We start from the raw sequence: 19191 nt of genomic DNA on the forward strand, positions 1-19191 counted from the left end.
CATTATTGAGTATTTTAGTGAGGAAATGATGTACTATTGAGAGAGAGAGAGAGAGAGAGAGAGAGAGAGAGTCAGAGATAGCTAATTCTATCAAAACAATGTATCTATCTATGAGAGATTGAGAGAGAGAACTATGAAGACAATGAAGATGAATACTATGTGATTATTTCCATTCAAAAATTGTGTATTCTTTTGTGTCTCTTGTTCTATTGATGGATTCTATGAATATGTTGAAGATTATGGTTGATTCTATCAAATCCGTAGGAGATATCTACTTTGATGTTGCTTGAAGATTTGTTGTTTTCCTTGTTGTGGTTCTTTAAAGAATGAAATAAAAGCTTGTTGATGTTACAAGATAGATTTGCTTGCAGTAGAAACCCCTTTTCCTTGGTGTTCCTCTTGGGGGTCCATCCTCATTTATAGGTGTTGAAATAAGCTTCGTGGCCTTGGCTTCTTCAAAGCAAGGTTTCTTTCGTCAGTTGATGCCTGTGTATTCTAATCTATAATAGCACTTACTCCACATTCTTACATTTTGCAGTGGTCTTTTTCTCCAATTGCATTCCATATTCAAAGCAAATATACTCATATGCTATTTTTTCCATAATTCTAACAAAAGCCTTCAACAAAAGAAAATATGGACATAATCTAATCAAATGTTGTAGATAGGCTTCCATGTGAGATCTTGTTTATCACATGTTGTTGCAGTACTTTTTGCATCTTTGCCAATTCTTCTTACTTTTAAAAAATTTTACATGGCACAATGAACAAAATCTAAGCAAGGAATAGAGAATACATAGTAAATATGAGATAATAGAAACTTCTTTAATTCCAAATAAATTGATACAATTCCATGCACTTCCATTGTGAAGCTTGGATGATGATTCTAGATCAAAGAGCTTAAAGCTAGCTAGAAGAGCTCTGACTAGAGATAAATGATATATTGATGATGGCTTTGAAATGGTCTTTTTTTTATAGCCCGTGAAGATAGCCAAATCAGCATGTCCAACCATATTATGAATCTTCCCTAGTCAGCTAGGGAATATAACAAGAAATATTCCCTTTACAGCTGGAGCACGGACGTTGCCCTTAGACCCCCCTCAAAGATGCCACTAGCTACCTTGAGATCCCTTAGCCATCTCATCACATATATCATTGATACGAGTGATGAACACTTCAACTATATATTCTTTAGCAAACTTCTCTATTACTAGTTGATTTTTCAAGTTTTGAATTCTTGTTTGGTTTCACATTTTCAATGACTCCTCAATACATTGCAAGTATGTGATGCCTTGGTTGTATGCTAAATCAAGGCCAAAACAACTTGTAACTAAGGTACTCAATGTTCCTTCATTTTCAAGCCAATAGAAAATCTACATTTGGAGGAGTTATAACACTCGAATTTGATGGATGAGGGGTGGGTTGTGGTTCTAAGTGAGTCCCCAGCACCATCTCTAGAATGTCATAAGAATCAAGAATAGTTGTGATTTTAAACTTCCACAAAGTATAGTTTGTATAATCTAACTTGCCTTTCACTAAAGGTTGGTGAATGAATTCTCAATGTTTGATCTGTTAATTTCATAGTATCATTAACTCATGCACCAAAACCTCTTCTAGATAATGGCATTGCTTCTCTTTGTTGTTGAATTCCTTGCCTCTCATGTACTCTTTACTTCTTAGAGCCCTCTAGGCTCTAATACCATATAGAAAAAATTATATGATGCACTAAACATAATTTGAGCAAGGCATAGAGAATACACAATAAATATGAGAATAATATCATTTACTTTAATTCAAAGCAAAATAATATAAAGATGGCTTTGTCCACTCATGCGCTTCCACTATGAAGCTTGAATGACAATCCAGATAGATGATAGGTAAATGGCTTAAGGCTAGCTAGAATATCATTGATTAGGTAAATGATAGATTGATGATGGCTTTGAAGGTGTCTTCCTTTTATAGCCCAAGAAGGTAGTTTGGTCGACCTATCCAACTATATTATGGATCTTCCTTAGTCAACTAGGGAATATTCCAAGAGATATTTCTTTTATAGTGGGATCAAGGATGCTACCCTCGCCTGATGCCTATCAAGTGGGTCATTGAAACCCCTAAGATCCCCTAGCCAAGGGCTGCTTTTACCACCCCCTGATTCCAAAATAGGGGTCACTAGTAACTCCCATACCTTGCAACTCAATGTAGTCTCCCTCAAGTTGTTACTAGCTTATTTACTCTATCCCCCCTTCTATCTAATCCAAAGACTAGACCCATAAAGATTACCTTTGTGCCATCCGATCAAAATAGACCTCATCTAATATACAAATCAAGATGCATGGGCTCACACATGGCTTCTCCTCATCACAACTTTGAACTTCATGGATCATTGGTGGTACCTTCTGAGGGTGGGGCATTGAGCATTCCTAACATTACCACCCTTTTCTTCCATCCTCTCTATCAACAGGTAGTATAGGCATGAAATCTTGCATTTGCCCATTGGAGATTCCACATATGCATTTTGACAAAATCTTCAAGTATTTTATATTCTGTACTCCACAATGTGCCTTTCAATCAAGTATTCATCATTCATTCAACCAAGAGCATCTCACCATGTTCTTAGTGATCAATGACATTTGGAATACTTATGTACATGAAAAAGAGGTAGCATCACAAATGTGTACTTAGGAACTTCAAATATAGTAAGCCACTATACATGGCATTGTGATTGAGTACTAAAATTTGTTGGGTTGTTTTTGTTTAACTATAAGCTCATCATCACCATTGCAAATGGCATCTAGATCCAAGTGGTAATTGTTGAGCTCTAAAAACCTAATATCATAGCCTGTTAACCCCAACATGAAGAAAGCAAAAGGAAATAAAAAAGACGCAGGGCAAAGGCAGAAAAAAGGTAGCCCGACTGAAGAAAGAATAGGAGAAAATGCCAAAAGCACAAGGGCAACCTTAAAAGTCCAAGGCAAATACAAAAGGGGAAATGCGCATTTTAAAATAAAAAGGAGAACCCTGAAATATTTTAAAAGAGCGCCGGCTCTCACCGTGCAATTTGTAAATGTAGATGGGTGGTGGAAAGGAATCTAAAAAGATAGAAGGACAATGGGAAAAAGGGCCTATGCTACGGCCGGCCATGTAAAAAAGGGGAAAAGGGAATGATCGCCCAAAAGGGATTTAGGGTTTTGTATATAAAGTTGAAAAGTGAATGAGAAGCTCATTCTTGGGTGTGGCCAAAAGTAGTTCTCTTCTTCTTCTTCTTCTTCTTCTTCTTCTTCTTCTTGCTTGCTTGAGCTTGTGCTTGAGAGAGGGAGTGTGAGAGTGTGAGAGTGTGAGAGTGTGAGGGAGTGAGTGTGTGAGGGTGAGGGACCGAGGAGGAGAAGCTCTCCATCTTCTCCTCTCTTCTTCTCTTCTCTTATCTTGCTCACGGCAATGGAGCTTGGAGCTTAGAGCGGGAGGATCGAGCTTGCTTGAAGCTTGCACTTGGATCATGGAGCTACCGGAGTGTGCGGGAGAGGAGGTAACTCGAGCGGCACGGAGGTAAGCTCACTACACCCATAGATATGGATGGTGCGTCAGTTATGTGAGCGGTAGCCATTAGTGCTCGGCTTGGAATGCTTGAAACAATAAGCGGTCCGTGGGTCTTGGCAGTTGCCCACATTTTGGTTCCGTTGCCGAGACCAACAGATTCAAGCCTTGAGCGCTTGTGTGCTTCGAATCGAGCATTGGAGTAGGGTTTTCCCCGAACCGGTGCTTGAGGTAGATAGGTAGGAAGCGAGGGAGTTTGAAGAGGTATTCGATCTCCTTAGCAAGTAGGTTTTTGGTTTTTTGGATTTGAAAAAGCATGTTGGAGTAGTTTAGATGATTGCTTTGTGATTTGTATGCATTTAGAATAGGAAAAAAAAAAGAAAAAGAAACAAACTGTAGGGTTTTCTATTGTTGTATAACAGGCTAAAACATGGAAATAGGGGCATAGATCCTTGGAGTGCCATTTGATTCGAGCACCATAGTGATTCCAGGCATGTCTGGCATTTCCTTGTAGTCTTTTGTACCTATTTGGAAGGCACTGGACGATTCAGTGTAGTAGACGTCAGCCTAGAGGCATCGCGTGCAACTCACGGGCCGTCGGCCGCATCGTCGGACCAGGCTGTCCGAGTCCCAGAATCGGACCACCCAAAATTGGACCAGTCCAATCGGACCAGGTCGTCCGAGTCCCAGAATCCAACCAGTCCAGAATCGGACAACCAGAATTGGACCACCAAAATTGGACGCTCGGATCGGACCACTCGAACCAGCCTGTCCGATTTTGGAAATTGGACCGGACCACCCGGAATCGGACCACCCAGAATCAAACCGTCCGACTACTAGAATCGGACCACTATGTCTGATCCGATTCCCAGAATCAGACCAGTTTGAAAATCGGACCACTTTTTTTATCCAATTCCCAGAATCAAACCATTGGGCCGATCGGAGCATCCAGAATCGGATGTCCGATTCTAATAATCAGACTCCTAAAAATCGGACATCTGAGAATCGCGGACAAAAAACTATCAAAATTGGACAGGTATCTAGAACACAAATTTTGACACATCTAAACCGCGAGATTGACCCCAAAGGCTATGTAGAGCTAAAGGCACATCACAGATCCATCACTGGGCTAAAATTTAGAGCATGTAGTTCAAAATTTGGCTATAAACGGTCCTCCAAATTGTGCATGGATTTTACCGTAACGGCCCTACGGGCCAGGGGGGACTACCCCCCCGGACCCCCGCAGAGGGGGCTCTGCCCCCTCTGCACCTCCCCCAAGTAGGTTGGAGAGAAAACCCGTGCCGTGACAGGTCTTCCAAATTGGACCCTAGTGAAGTAATGGCTCTACACAAGCATGGATTCTCACTTGCAAAAGAGCAACCAAAAGCCCATACCCGAATAGAGACAAACAGAGACCCTAGAACCTCAATGGGCCCATCTAGCCAACAAAGGCAAAAAGGCCACAGTGCAAAAACACATATGTGTTGCATTCGGACTGCATCTAGTCAAAGCAGAAAGCAACAACATCAAGCTACAATAGTGAGAATGACTAGATATGACAGTCCTGACAATAGATGCTCCTTGAATAGCACTACACTGACAATCCAAAGGCACCAGTGGAGAATCCACATCTGGTCGTACAGTTGGGGACTCAAGGGTATTTGTCAGAAGGCTTAAATTTACAAGCCAAGACCCGGAAGATGAAGACATAGTACCACCTGCTTATCTTAGGGTCAAACTCATCACAAAAAGAAAGCATAGTGTTGATGCTCTCATTGATGAAGGAGCAGATTTCAACATCTTGACTTACGAAGCATGGACTCTACTAGGTCAACCAGAGCTCAAACCGACTGATGCAACTCTTAACCCTTACGGGGAACAACCACAAGCACTTCTAGGGAAGTGCAGAATCCTTGTAACTATTGAAACAGAAAGCTTGCCAGTCCTGTTCTATGTTCCTCCAAATAGCAAGAATTGTGGAAAGAAAATCCTCCTAGGAAGGCCCTTCAAAAAGGCAATGAAGTGTGAAGCCGACTATATAGCACAGAGGATACACCTAACACTACCAGGTGTGAGGATAATCACAACTTTTAGCAAGGGTGACCTCACCAAACCTCGAGGGAAGGGAAAGGAGCATTCTGACATACCAAGCAAGCCTAGTAATGAGAGCAAGGAGTTGTTGAAAGAGTTGATACAAGCGTAGGTTGAACGGAGAGAACCAGTGAGTGAGGCCATACTTGAGACAAAAAGGTTAGGAGACAAGGCCAAGGATAGGGTTTGGACTCACAAATATCATAGAAGACCACGAAAGAAACCCAAGCCTTATAGGCGAAGGCATCGATGGAGAGCTAGTACAACGCCACGATGGATATCCAAGGCGTTGCTTTGTGCTCAAGGGTATTATGCAGGCAACCGATGGATTTGGGTACCAAAACCCCCTGCTAAACTACCTCTGTCAGACGCCCAAATTATATCAAAAGCAAAGAGGCGTAGGAGGAAACCTAAACGAAAATCCAAGTCTCGAACCAAAAATATGGGAGTGATTGAGCCCCACACGATTGAAGTCAAGAAACCAAACATGACCTATCAAAAAGTGGATCCTCAGTCTAGCGTGCTTAGCAAGCAGATATTAGAGGTAACTATCGAGCGTACACTAGGTCCACTAGTGCCCAAGGAGCCTTTGACTTTCCAAGAGGATAATAAGCACCACATGCACAATATTGCACATGATAAGGCTGATTGCTCAACAAAGCTAAAGATAGAATCGTCTAACAATCACGAGCAAATTCTCTAGTCAGTGCCAAGCCCACGTGGGAGTTCCAAATCTCCCACATCCTCTTCACCTAAATGGACACACAAAGCACAACACTCGTCAAGTGAGGCTACTCAATCCCAATATCTACCTACATCAGAGCTTCCAAATGTCCAAGAGGCAGGACACGACACCAACCTTAGCTCTCAACCTAAGGATGTGCCTGTGCAATCCACTGTGGCTAGCTCAAGCGCTACTCAATCTGCACAAGTGAATACGCAAAGGGAAACAAAAGGCACAACCACTTTTGATCTGCCTAAGGACTTGACACCGCAAGCTACCAATGGTAGCCAGTCCATTGAACTAGCCACCACTACTTCCAATCAGAAATCACAGCAGTCACAACCCTTGGCCGTGACAACCCCCCTTGTGGAATATGTCCTTAGTAGTTTATCTTTGGAGGAGGTGTCACAACCAACTTCCTTGATAACTCCAGCACTTTCAAAGTGCCTATAGCCTAGGACGGAGGAGTTAAATGCAAGGGAGTTGGTTAAAAATCTAGACTCTCCGAAAAGAGCGGTAGTTGTGCCCTCACAACCAGGAAAGGCTATTCAGCAAGCCACGACTATGTCCCATAAGGACACACTAGAGAAGGGGAATGATGAGGCCCGACCAAGCACATCAATGGTCGATATAGCCCAGGGTCCTGAGATGTTAGATGCACCTGCGCTGACCAAGAAAAAGAGGAGAAAACAACGAAAACAACAATAGTTGCAGGTGGTTGTGGACCCCAAGAACATTGGGACGAAGAGCGCCGGAGAGCTGACGAATAAAGCATTGAGTCCATCCACCAATGGACCCATTAATGCCTCTCTTAATAGCAGTGAAACCTTAGACACATCCGTATGCTCTGAAAAAGTAAAGTAGTCGCTACCATTAGTGGCTGCTTGCAACACTCTATCCACTGACAATAGAACTCACATTGGCCAATCAAGAGTGGATACAACGCTGTCACGACAGGGTGACAAGATCATACCATTCACACCCAAGGAGAACCATGACGCAATAACAAAGCCTCAAGAGAAACAAGGAAACCCCAAGAGCATGAGCAATCCTAGCGTTGACAAATCTTGCTCATACAGGTCTGAACCCCTAACTATGCTAAAGCCTAGGCAAACTCCTAGAACCTTGCATGAAATAGCAACCGATCAAAGCCTTCGTTGAACATAGAAGTGTCACAGAATTCTTAACTAAGTTGGATGCTAAGCTCAAAGTGTTCGCACGTGTCTACGTCCTTGCGGACATGGGCGCATTCCCTAAGGAGCAGCTCGAAGAATACTTACCATTCCCCTTATCTTGGGAAGAGCAAGAACATCTTAATGAGCACTATAACAAGCTCTTACATGAACGCATGCGACTCATCTCTGACGAGGAGGCTCACGAACTGCACTTAACAGTCATGTTCAATGAAGTGCTCTGCTAACCTAATCTCGTAGACATAGAGCAACCAAAGCGATTGTCAACAGGCCAGAGTCAATTTGAGCAGCATTGGTGCAAATGGCGCGTTGTAATGGCCGAACTAGGGGCTCAGATCATGACAGTCTCTGAGGAGCGATTGGCCAAATGGCGATCCCAAAGGGACCCAACCTATGTGGCACCAACTTCCCTTCAAGTGCTGACTGCCATTCGGGGTACAGACTTGGCTGAACCTAGCCAAGAAAACTCTCTGTTTGATAAGGTTCTCACTGAGGAGGAGCTACATGTTGCCAGTAGGCTCGTACAAGGGTCCATGCTACTTGATGTGGCAAAATATCTATTGGTACTAAGTAAGCTACCACGAGTGTTGGATGCGTGTGCCACGCTCCAGTACAATCCTGAGTTCTACAATTGGTCTTTATCTTCACAAAGTGACATGGTTTCATGAACATGTACATAAATAAACAACGTGTTTTGTGACTGTGTAAATAATACCAAAAGAAGCAAAGGCCAACACACCCCATGAGCTATGATGACCAAGTGCAGGTGATATGCATCAAGTCAAAACTAAGGGATTCAGGTTGGCGATGTCTTGTTTAGACATTTTCATTATGGTTGAAGCATGTGACTTGCATGTACTCTCACGCCTTTCCAAGTGAATGTAGAATGACATAGATCAATGTCTAGAAGCGTTTAATATCCAAGTCACCACAAAACCACCAACCCCACAAAGAACCATTATGGAGGAAGTAACAGGAATACCAAGAAACAAAAGCCATGACAGAAATGCAACTGGATGAGAACCCAAGGACACCTCTACAGAAAAAACACATATTGCAACTGAGCATGGCCAAAGCATAATCATCGATTACCTCCTCCTTCTTGGTCAAACTCTATGTTCAGGCAGGAGCCACGCTCTCAACAAGGGCAAACGTCTCTTCATCATCCAGGATTCAATTCGCAACATGCTCTGCTCTTGTCCATGCATAGCTCACTCCAAGGGCTACCTCAATTGTTCGATGTCTCACATATTACAAAGAGGTTTGCAAAATCTCAGGTGTATCTCTTCATCTCAACAACAGTTCCTCTAGCATCAAGGCTGGTGACACAATCATCTCTGTAATATCAATTCTTCATAGCCTTTGAATCCCAACATTTCTCAATCCAAATGAAAGGCTAACAGCCTCAATGTATGGCATTGATTGTATTCACTTTTTCCACCAAAAAAAAAAAGGAAAGAAAGAAATAAATAAATAAATAAATAAAGAAAAAGAAAAAGAACCAGAAAAAAAAATGTACACGATCACAGCACCACACCTAGGGGTCCTCAAATTAGGTACGTCCAGTGACCTTGGTCGGCTGGCTACGTCCCTAATTCCCTAGCCCTTTGTACAGCCCCCACAATTGTTCAGGGCACATCAAGGACAGGACATACCTAGGGAGCTCACCTCGCCTATGGTTAGACCTGTCACCCTGAACCACTTGCCATTTCTTTTGCACTCCATCTCAATGCCATTACAATCAACAGTGGTAAGCAAGGCAAGAAAGACACTGGAAAAGTACACTATACTTTTTAAGCACTACAAGTAGTCACTAGCTACCAAGACCTAGACATCAAGGAGCTCAGTTATGCTACATGGCCTTGATAAGACCATAATGATGTCTCAAGCAATCTTCAAGTGTACTCCCCATCTTCATCGACAAAATTTTCCATCAACTTAGCCCCTTGCTTCACTGACCCATTGCTATAAAAGGAACCAGGCCAACAGTTTTCTAACTAAGTAATATCTAAGTATGCAGAAGCACTCACATAGTACATGCACCGAAGTATATGCACAGTTTTGGGTCCTCAAGTGCATGACAATATTCTCAGCTTGCTTAGAGTTCTACTTGTCTCCCAAACTAATTGCACTATGTCTTGTGCACAATAGAGAAGACTAGCACTACCCTTAGGGAGAGACCACATGAGAGGTTTTCAATTGCAGGTATTGAAGACTCCAACGAAAGTGTCGTTCGCTCTTCATCAACACCCAATTCTAAATGCTTATCCCTCACCATCCGACAAGCCCGCAAAGAATCGTCATGTGCCGAATCCCCAACAAACCAACAATTGTGTTGGCCATCAATGCAATTCCCAACAAAGAATAGCCCTACCACCAACTCCAACAACCTTCCACCAGCCACCTTGGCCACTAACAGGCCCCCAGGACCTTCTGTCACACCACCACCAACACTCCTCCACGGAAACCAGAGGCATCCTTGTCACCCACGTCTTCGGTGCATGCTACAGCCTGCTACCTACGATGGTGAGTGCCATGGGACTAGCACTCATCTAGGAGGGGGGTAATGTTAACCCCAACACGAAGAAAGCAAAAGGAAATAAAAAAGAAGTAGGGCAAAGGCGGAAAAAAGGTAGCCTGACTGAAGAAAAAATAGGAGAAAAGGTCAAAAGCGCAAGGGCAACCTTAAAAGTCCAAGGCAAATACAAAATGGGAAAGGCGCATTTTAAAATAAAAAGGCGCACCTTGAAATCTTGTAAAAGAGCGCCGGGCTCTCACCCGTGCAATTTGTAAATGTAGACGGGCGGTGGAAAGGAATCTAGGAATATAGAAGGACAATGGGAAAAAGGGCCTAGGCTACGGCCGGCCATGTAAAAAATGGGAAAAGAGGATGATCACCCAAAAGGGATTTAGGGTTTTGTATATAAAGTTGAAAAGTGAATTAGAATCTTATTCTTGGGTGTGGCCAAAAGTAGCTCTCTTCTTCTTCTTCTTCTTCTTCTTCTTCTTGCTTGCTTGAGCTTGTGCTTGAGAGAGGGAGTGTGAGAGTGTGAGGGAGTGAGTGTGTGAGGGTGAGGGACCGAGGAGGAGAAGCTCTCCATCTTCTCCTCTCTTTTTCTCTTCTCTTCTCTTCTCTTCTCTTGCTCACGGCAATGGAGCTTGGAGCTTGGAGCGGGAGGATCGAGCTTGCTTGAAGCTTGCACTTGGATCGTGGAACTACCAAAGTGCGCGGGAGAGGAGGTAACTCGAGCGGCACAGAGGTAAGCTCACTACATCTGTAGATATGGATGGTGCATCGGTTATGTGAATAGTGCTCGGCTTGGAATGCTTGAAACAATAAGCGGTCCGTGGGTCTTGGCGGTTGAGTGAAAGCTCCCACATAGCCTATACATTTTTTCCCCACCTTCAATATTTTAATGATTATGATATACATGAGATCTCCTAGGAATTCTAAAACATTTGCATTGATTAACTTTCGAGCCTTTATTAACTTTGAAGATGTAGGAAGTAGCATAATTCTGCTTCTCTATAGTTCATGACCAAACCTATATTTAATACCCTTGAATATTTTCCAATAAGTCCACATGATAATGTTGACCTTGTCACAAATAGCTTATGTATCTATAGCAAAAAAATCATTTGAGGCATCTTTTAATGTGGACCTGATCACCTTCTCCTTTATAGCCTTGACCTTTGGATTGCTCAAAGTGTCTTTCAATGTGCTTGCCTTTAGCAATTTATGAATGGATGATCCAAGCTAAATTCTCACCCAACTTTTCATTCTAAGCAAACCTTGATATGTGCTTTCGTTAGTTGCTATTCACAATCACTCATTTATTGACTTCCTCTTTCATTTGCACTCTTGTATTAACTTACTATTTATCTTCTTTAGGTTATCCAATTGCAACTTTGTCTCCTCATATATAATGTTGATATCATGAATAATCTCTTGCATTCTAATAATCTAGCTACTCTTTTTAGTTAACAATTCATTTAGTTCCATCACTTGTCATGTTAGTTCTTAAATTTAAAGTCGACGTGCAATAATGAGGTCATAATAGTTTTTAATAGTTGTTTGATAGATTGTAAACACTTGAATGTTTAATCACTAACATGCCTTGTGTAACTAAACAATTCCTTAGCACCACTACACATATATTTCATGAACTTTGTGATTTGAAAGAGATCAGGAGGTTTATTAGTCAAGGGATCAATTGGATAGATTGTCACATCCAACCACAAGTCCATATGCTTCAATCCCATCTTCATGTAACTCATATTGATACATTGTGTCGTTTTTAATAAAAGGAGCATATTCAGTCCCTACCTCATGTGTAGCTCCTTCTTGCCTATATCCATTTTGCTTATTAACTGTGAGGTGAGGTTGGAAATATATGCATGGATCACACAAAGTTAACTAAATAAATGTTGATTGTAGTGTCAAGGTAGTCTAGATAGATAAGAATCTAGATGGGTGAATGTTGGTTTATGGAATGAATAGAGAGAAGAATAAAAGGTAAAGGAAAATTTGACTATTTTGTGTATAAAGGTAGACTAGATAAAAGAGGATACAATAGATCTCTAAGAGAAGTGGAATGGAGCATAAGAGCTCAAAGAGAAGGGATATCTAGGAGTTTTTGAAATTTTAAAAAATAAAATTCACCTCCAAATACATTTTTTAAAAATGGAAAGATTGACCAATAGTTTTGTTTCTTGACCAAAAGCTAGAATATAAAAAATCCCCCTAAAATCATAAAAGAAATTCTAAATTTTTATTTTTTAAAATTTGAATGATATCACATCTAATTATCATTTTACATCAAAAAGCAAGCACCATACTCTCATATTTGGTTTAAAAGGGGCTGTTAAATGAGCAAAGGCAAGGAATCTGAGCAAATCCTTTATGGATAATATTAAAAGGTAAAATGAGATTGGAAAAGTGGAGAGAGAAGAGGATTGTTTTACTATTCTTCTCTTCAGTTTTTCTTGTTTTAAGGAGGAGAGGAAAGCTAAAAGGCCCCAAATAGACTCCATTTTTTTCCTAATGTCATTCTTGTCCAATTCTCAAACCGTATATGCAATGCACCATTACCACCAAGGTTTATACACAATTATGTTCCAACTTACTTTCTATATAACGACCTAAAATATAAGGTTATTCCTAGCATCCCAAATCTCTAGAAGTATCAAAATCCTAAGAGTATCAATGCCCACCAACTTCAACTTGCTACCAATCAAGCCCTCTCTAGAGTACAAAAGATCATGCTAGTACTATCTTGCTCTATAAACCCCAAGTGAGAAAGGACCTAGCATTAAGGTGGTCATGAAGCTAGTCGTGATCATCAGCAAACACAATCTCTTTCACCTTTTTTTTATGCCTACTACAAGGGACAACAAAGAAAAGTCATGTCAGCAACTTGTAAGTGTTTGATAGATTTAGGATAAGGAATGTTTGTGGCAAATCATAGCTGAAGACTAAATCTGGACAAGTGTGTGGTGTAGAAGAGCCATTCTTGGATCAAACAATGAGGTGTTTTGTGGAATCAAAGTGAAGAGAAATGGTTTATGATTGGGGTTTCTCAGTCAATAGGGAAATACACAACATTTTCCATCATTGTCGTAATAAAGATTTGAGGATTTCTTCTACCTCTTTAAGTTCTCTCATCGTCTATTGAGTTATGCAAATAGGACTTTATTTCTTACATTCTCTTGTGTTTCAAGAATATTAGGATAAATGTACAACTTATCTTATTATTATGAATAATGAAGTTTGCAAGCTTAATAAAATTGGTTATAGAGTGAACATTGGGGGAATTAAACTATTACCCAAAAATCTTTGGTATTTTGCTTGTATGGATTAGTGTTCTACAACCCTTATGAATATGGCTCACACAATTTTGAAAAAAGTACTAACAAGTATAATCAAACTTATGTTGATTGGTTCAATTTCTCTAAAGCAGTTCAATTTTGTGCATGGCAAGAAGATTCAAGATGCCATCTTAAATGGGCACTTTCTATTGACCATGCTTTGTTCTTGGATTGGATATTTTTTTAAATTAACACTTGATTTGGACAAAGCATATGATTCTATTTTGTGGGATATCATTATGCTTGTTCTTACAAAACTTTATTTTGGTCCAAGTTTCTATATGACTATTGATGCATTATTCTTACTCAACTTTATTTCGCCCCATGTTTCTATATGATTATTAGTGGACAATTCCCTAATGCATTATCTTGTTTTTTTTTTTAATGGGTACTTTCAAGTCAATAGAGGGTCTAAAAGTTGAGGTAAAAGGTTATTGATGCAATGGCAAAAGGAGGAAAGGAGGTGAAGGGAGTTGTTAACAAATTTCAATTTCAAATAAAGATAAAAATAACAACTACTAAAAATAATAATTATAAAAAAAGTTGTTAACAAGAAATTAAGGAATTTGTTAAGAGCACTAGAAGTCACTAAAAGTGCCATTTTATAAAAATAATAATTATTAAAGACAATAAATAATGACTAGTAGAGTTGAAAATAGCAAAAAGAGACAAATGTGAGCATTAAAAAAATGAAATTTTAACTCTTAGATATATTTCAAATCCCAATGTCTTTTTAAATTACATTGCCAATTATTTTTTAGTTTAATGATTGATCTTTGACATTTTTAAACTAGTTCCTCAAATATCCACAATGTGTGAAGAATGTTAAACAAAAAGTTGTAGTACCAAGCTCACACTTGTACTAATTGTATTTAAAGTGAAAAATTTGAAAGGTTTAGCAACTCTATATACAATAAAATATCCCATATAAGAAATAGAAGAATCGTATGTATATATCATGATAGCACATGGACAAATTGCAAAGACCTGATATGAAGACTAAGCATTGTTAGTGGACAAGAGAGTGACAATGATTGAAGGTGTCAAACCAAAAGAAACCCTATATATATGATGTGTTATTGAATGAGATCTTATCCTTGTATGTGATAGCCTAGATAGCCTAAAACCATAGATTTTCAAGACCTTTATCTTTTGAGGTTTCAAAAAGAGACAATATTTGTTGTTATATGCAAATACACTACAATAGCTTCTCTATGAGATTGAGATGTATTAAAAAATTATGGATATCAAAGATACCATCATGGACATAATCAACATCAGCATCATCTTCATTGTCTTTCTCTTCTATTGCTATCCTTTGATCTCCACCACCATTGTTGTAGCAAGTCATGGTGTGGAAAGATAAGTTTTTACTACCATAGCTTGTGCTTTCTCTATTTCTCACCCTTGAGCATTCAAGGGAGTGTAGTGAATCACAAGGAGCAAAAGCAACACTAGATCTTGGACAAAAACACAAACATACAAGCTAGTCTCCGCATATTTGAGAATTTGAAAATTTTCATAAAATTTGGGAATCCTTAATGTGATTAATATTTGGACACATGGTCAAATCTTATCCCCTTAGTTGAATGTGAAATTGTTCTTAGATATTATATAAACGATTCCCCCAAGTCCCACTCTCAAATATGAGGTTAAGATTTAGCCACTTGGTCAAATCTTTACTCCTTATTTGAAAGTGAAACTTAGGAGGTTCCCAAATTCTCTAATATGGTATAGAAAATATCTTTGAATGAAAGCCACATTTGGTTTGGCGAATGTACCAAAGCTGCATTCAAGGCTTAACTACACTTAGCAAGGTAACAATTTTATCTCATGTTTCTTCCTTCTTACTTTTGTCTTTCATTACATCCTTGGCATAAGAGGAAGACAACATGGAGTAGATAAAGAAAGTCTAAAATAGGAACTCTCATGTGTAAGGCAATAGGGATAAGTATTATCAAAGTCCTTGCAAGAATATGGATGCCTTCATTGGTCTTGGTTGTAGAGGCCAAAAACTCTATAGGAAAATCAAGCTAGTTGAGATAAGCCTACAAGCAATGAACACGAAGATGGCCAGGTGCATGAAAGGAGATAAGGAGAGCACAAAGAGAGAGAGAGAGACAAAGAGAGAGAGGAGGGGGGTGTTAACATGGTAGGAGCAATCTGAAGATGTCTTAAAGGCACATCCCACATTTGGTTTATCCTCCTTTAAGTTGTACAATAAGTCATTTGGTTTATCCTTGTTAAATAATATAACAAGTTATTTCGCAGGATTTTGGAGTTGTCAATTTAGCCATTTTTAGTCTCCAACTATCACATGTTTCCTCTGTTTTGGGGTCTGTTTTGGAGGAACTTTGGCTGATATTTCGTCATACACATCTGTTGTGGCAGTAGGGCATTCGCGGGACGCATGCCAAATTGGATTGTTTGGTAAATGGGTCTTATACAGTGTTATGATTATTGCATATTGATGATACATGAGGATACATAACGAATTGTCGATCATTGAAACTGAAACACATAAATCATACAAGAAGAAAGTTTGATAGGATAATAGTTGGCTAGATCACTCGATAAAGGGATGGAGGATTGTTTAAGCAAAACCTCCACTGAGTGCTCTTTATGTGAAGCCACAGAGAACATGCGCAACATCAAGTTTGTCCAAAGAGAGAATCTTCAGCCGTATACATGATGTTAACACCAGCAAGGGGTGGAGTGGCAGAAGCAGGACTTGTGGAGGCGGTGCTATAGCAAACCTGTCTAATGGTGCCTTGTCCACCGTTTTGCTTGTTCTTCACAGCCACCATGCTCATCTTGACAAAGGAATAAGCAAACTGTTCAAGGAACTTCTCATTGCTGGCCGCAAAGGCTTCCACTTCAGCCTTGGTGATCTCATCATCCAGAAGGGCACGGTCTGAGTCGAAAAGGACCTCCTTGTTCAGCATGTTCTTGAAGTACTGGTTGTCAAAGGCATTGGGAGTGACAGGGTCTTGGTCTGCCGCTCCATTGCTGTTGCTGTCTGGACATACCTTCAGGAGGGATTGCGCAAAGTCGGGATTCAGCACCGGTTGTACCGTGGGTAAAATGCTTTTGTTAAAAGCAGCGCAATGCGCTAACCCCACCGTGTGAGCACCTGCATACAATGGAGAATCCTCAGGCATCATCTAATGCAAGAATTCAGAACTTATATGCTGTGAAAATTCTCCAAAGTCCAATTTAACAGTGTTGCATTATGTCCATGTGCGCACCTGAATGCTGGCCCTGACCAAATTGGATGGCTAATGCACCCCAGGTTTCAACAAATAAAAACATTCAGACCGTGAGAATGTTTAGATGGTTAATGCACCCTCATGCTTTACGACACGCGCATATAGCTAAGGTCACACATCCTCACGCAGGGAATGTGGAAAAATGTCTCCCATCTATGACATACGTGGACAGTAACCCCATGTTCCACCTCCACAAAGGATATCTTGAGCAGGTTTGGCTCCTACTGGTCCTACCATAGGCCCCATAAACCCATCCTCCCCCTATAGATCGCTAGTGTATGCAAGACCATGGTAGCTTGCATAATTTCCGATTACCAAAGCTCTTCCCAGATGTCCATACCTGACAGTGCCACCAGATCAATCTTGTCCAGACCCAAGGCTGCGAGAGTGCCAATCAGGAATGAAATATTGGACGTTGGTGGAGGAAGGTTTCTGAGTACTGTGTCCCGGTCTGCAAAGTTCAGACTGTCTAATCGACCCGTTGGAATTTGGAATAAAGGTCCTCCTGCCTACAGCAAATGAAGAACATTCAGCTTCCAGCACAATGCTTATTCTTTTAAAAGCACGTATTCCAAAAACTGTATGGATATTACACTTCGTAAGGCATATGTAGGCCCTGGGACCTAGGTAGACCTAACACCATGAATACCACATAAGGCACATGAACATCTCAGGTAGACCTCACACCATGAATGTCACAATGTCAAGAGTTCTGGCTCTTGAATTCTTTACTCCATAAGCCGCAAGGAAGAACTCCCACCATGGATATTGCAACATGAAGAGATGCCAGAGTCATAGCACTGAGTTGTAGCTTTTGTTTTCGCTTGTGATATGAAATGAATTGATTATACATCTTTACCGTGAGTCCTACCTACTGTATGAAGAGCCCAGACAGCAGTAAAATGGGGTCCTACTCGTGCCTTAACCTCCTACTATAAACTATGTTGAAACAAGCTGTAATCCTCCTACATCAGACGTCTCACCCTGAATGTTGCATCTCTTCCAGCCAAGCTGAGTATGTCCGCACAAGAGACCGTATTTGGACATTCGGCTTCGAGCTGTTCCTTGACCTGCTGGATAAAAGCTAAGGCCTCAGGGCGCAAGGAAAGGTTGGGTGGAGCAAACTCTTCGCCGGCTGTGCTGTTCAGGAGAACAGATGCATCGCATCCCTGCGATCACATCCATGAATGCGTCAGAGAACTTCATAGATGGATGAGTAAATTTCCCCCTTACAATTCCCTACATTAGTAACTGTCAGCCAAGTAACAAACGAAGCATCTTGAAGAATCGTAGACATATTCCGGTTGAGAAAAAAGATGTTGAAAAACTTTGCTAATGCTGAAAATTTTTATGCGAGTAAGAAGCCATGAGAAAAACTCCTGTAAGCACTCAGTTATCTGAAAGCATACTCTTTTACCTCAAATGTCAGGAGCAATCTTCAAAATCAGTTCACAGATCTTCTGAAACCATGCTCCTTCCACGGAGTACTCAGGGCCACTTAAGGCACGAGTCATGGCAGAGTTCTCTTTAAAATGAAAAAGAGAAATTTACAAAAGAAGATTAACGTGCAAAGCCTCTCCCGGAGAGAGGCTAGGCTTTTGAACTACGTTAAGGCATGCATCCTTCAAAAAGCCATATAACAGCACCAGAAGATTAACCTGCACGAAGCAATCATGGAAGGTGAGGCGTATAAGAGCCCCTGCTTGAGAGATGTTGGGAGCGAGGAACTCTTCCACGGCCTTGCTGACAATCTGCTCTGCAAACGGGCAAGTTTTGAGGTAGAAGCCGTAGGAGAGGCCCGTCACTGCCTCAGGGACAGCGATGGACTGGCCAAGGGCGGGAGATGCGGCCATGGAGGACAATGCACAGAAAACGGCCAGCAGGAGGCCTAGTAATCTCGTCTTCTGACAAGGCGACATTGGCGTTGGTGATACTCGGCGATGCTGATGACGTAGATGGTATAGAATGTTGATGATGAAAACGGAACTGATGAAGATGACGATGATGAAATGATACTGCTGATGAAGACGACAATGGCGATGAAGCTCTCTGGAATAATATAGAACAGATGCTGCAGCAAATAATGATGATGATGCAGATGATAAGTGCCTCGTGAGGCTAGCAGGGAGCGATATATAGAGAGAGAAGCAGATGCTGAGCTAGCCAGCTACAGAGACGCGACGTGTGTGTGTCTCTGTTTCTCTCGCTTCTTCCCCCCCCCTCCCCCGACCCAACTTGGACCATTTCAAAGCTTTCTCATGCAAACGTCCTTGTGGCCTTTACCTTGCCTTAACCCAAGGTGATGAACCCACTAACAATGACCATTTCAAAACAAGATCACTTACTACAACTCGTGTAGGCTCTCTGTGGGCTGAGTAAGGCCAGCTTCACTGGAGGTTATAAAGAGATATTGATGTAGTAGCAACATATTTTATCACTCGATATAAGGATCACCGGCCGTAGCCACATCCTCTTATTTGTCCTATAACATGCATTAACATGCTGTGTGGTTTCTGATTCA

The 19191-nt window shown here is 40.9% G+C and overlaps 1 protein-coding gene across 1 annotated transcript; it reads right to left on the bottom strand.

Moving 5' to 3' along the window:
• Nucleotides 1-15593: 15593 nt before the first annotated feature.
• On the bottom strand, nucleotides 15594-18900 carry LOC148021803 (cationic peroxidase SPC4-like). Its single transcript, XM_087697321.1, has 4 exons — nucleotides 18329-18900; nucleotides 17654-17839; nucleotides 17011-17179; nucleotides 15594-16534 (listed from the first exon to the last, which is right to left on the bottom strand). Exons 1-4 carry the CDS (start codon nucleotides 18587-18589, stop codon nucleotides 16053-16055), a joined length of 1098 nt encoding a protein of 365 aa, XP_087553447.1. The 5' UTR covers nucleotides 18590-18900; the 3' UTR covers nucleotides 15594-16052.
• Nucleotides 18901-19191: the final 291 nt, after the last annotated feature.

This window comes from Lygodium microphyllum, chromosome 17, assembly GCF_053477565.2.
Source record: "Lygodium microphyllum isolate KBCC chromosome 17, Lygodium_microphyllum_v1.1.10, whole genome shotgun sequence".
Lineage (NCBI taxonomy): Eukaryota > Viridiplantae > Streptophyta > Polypodiopsida > Schizaeales > Lygodiaceae > Lygodium > Lygodium microphyllum.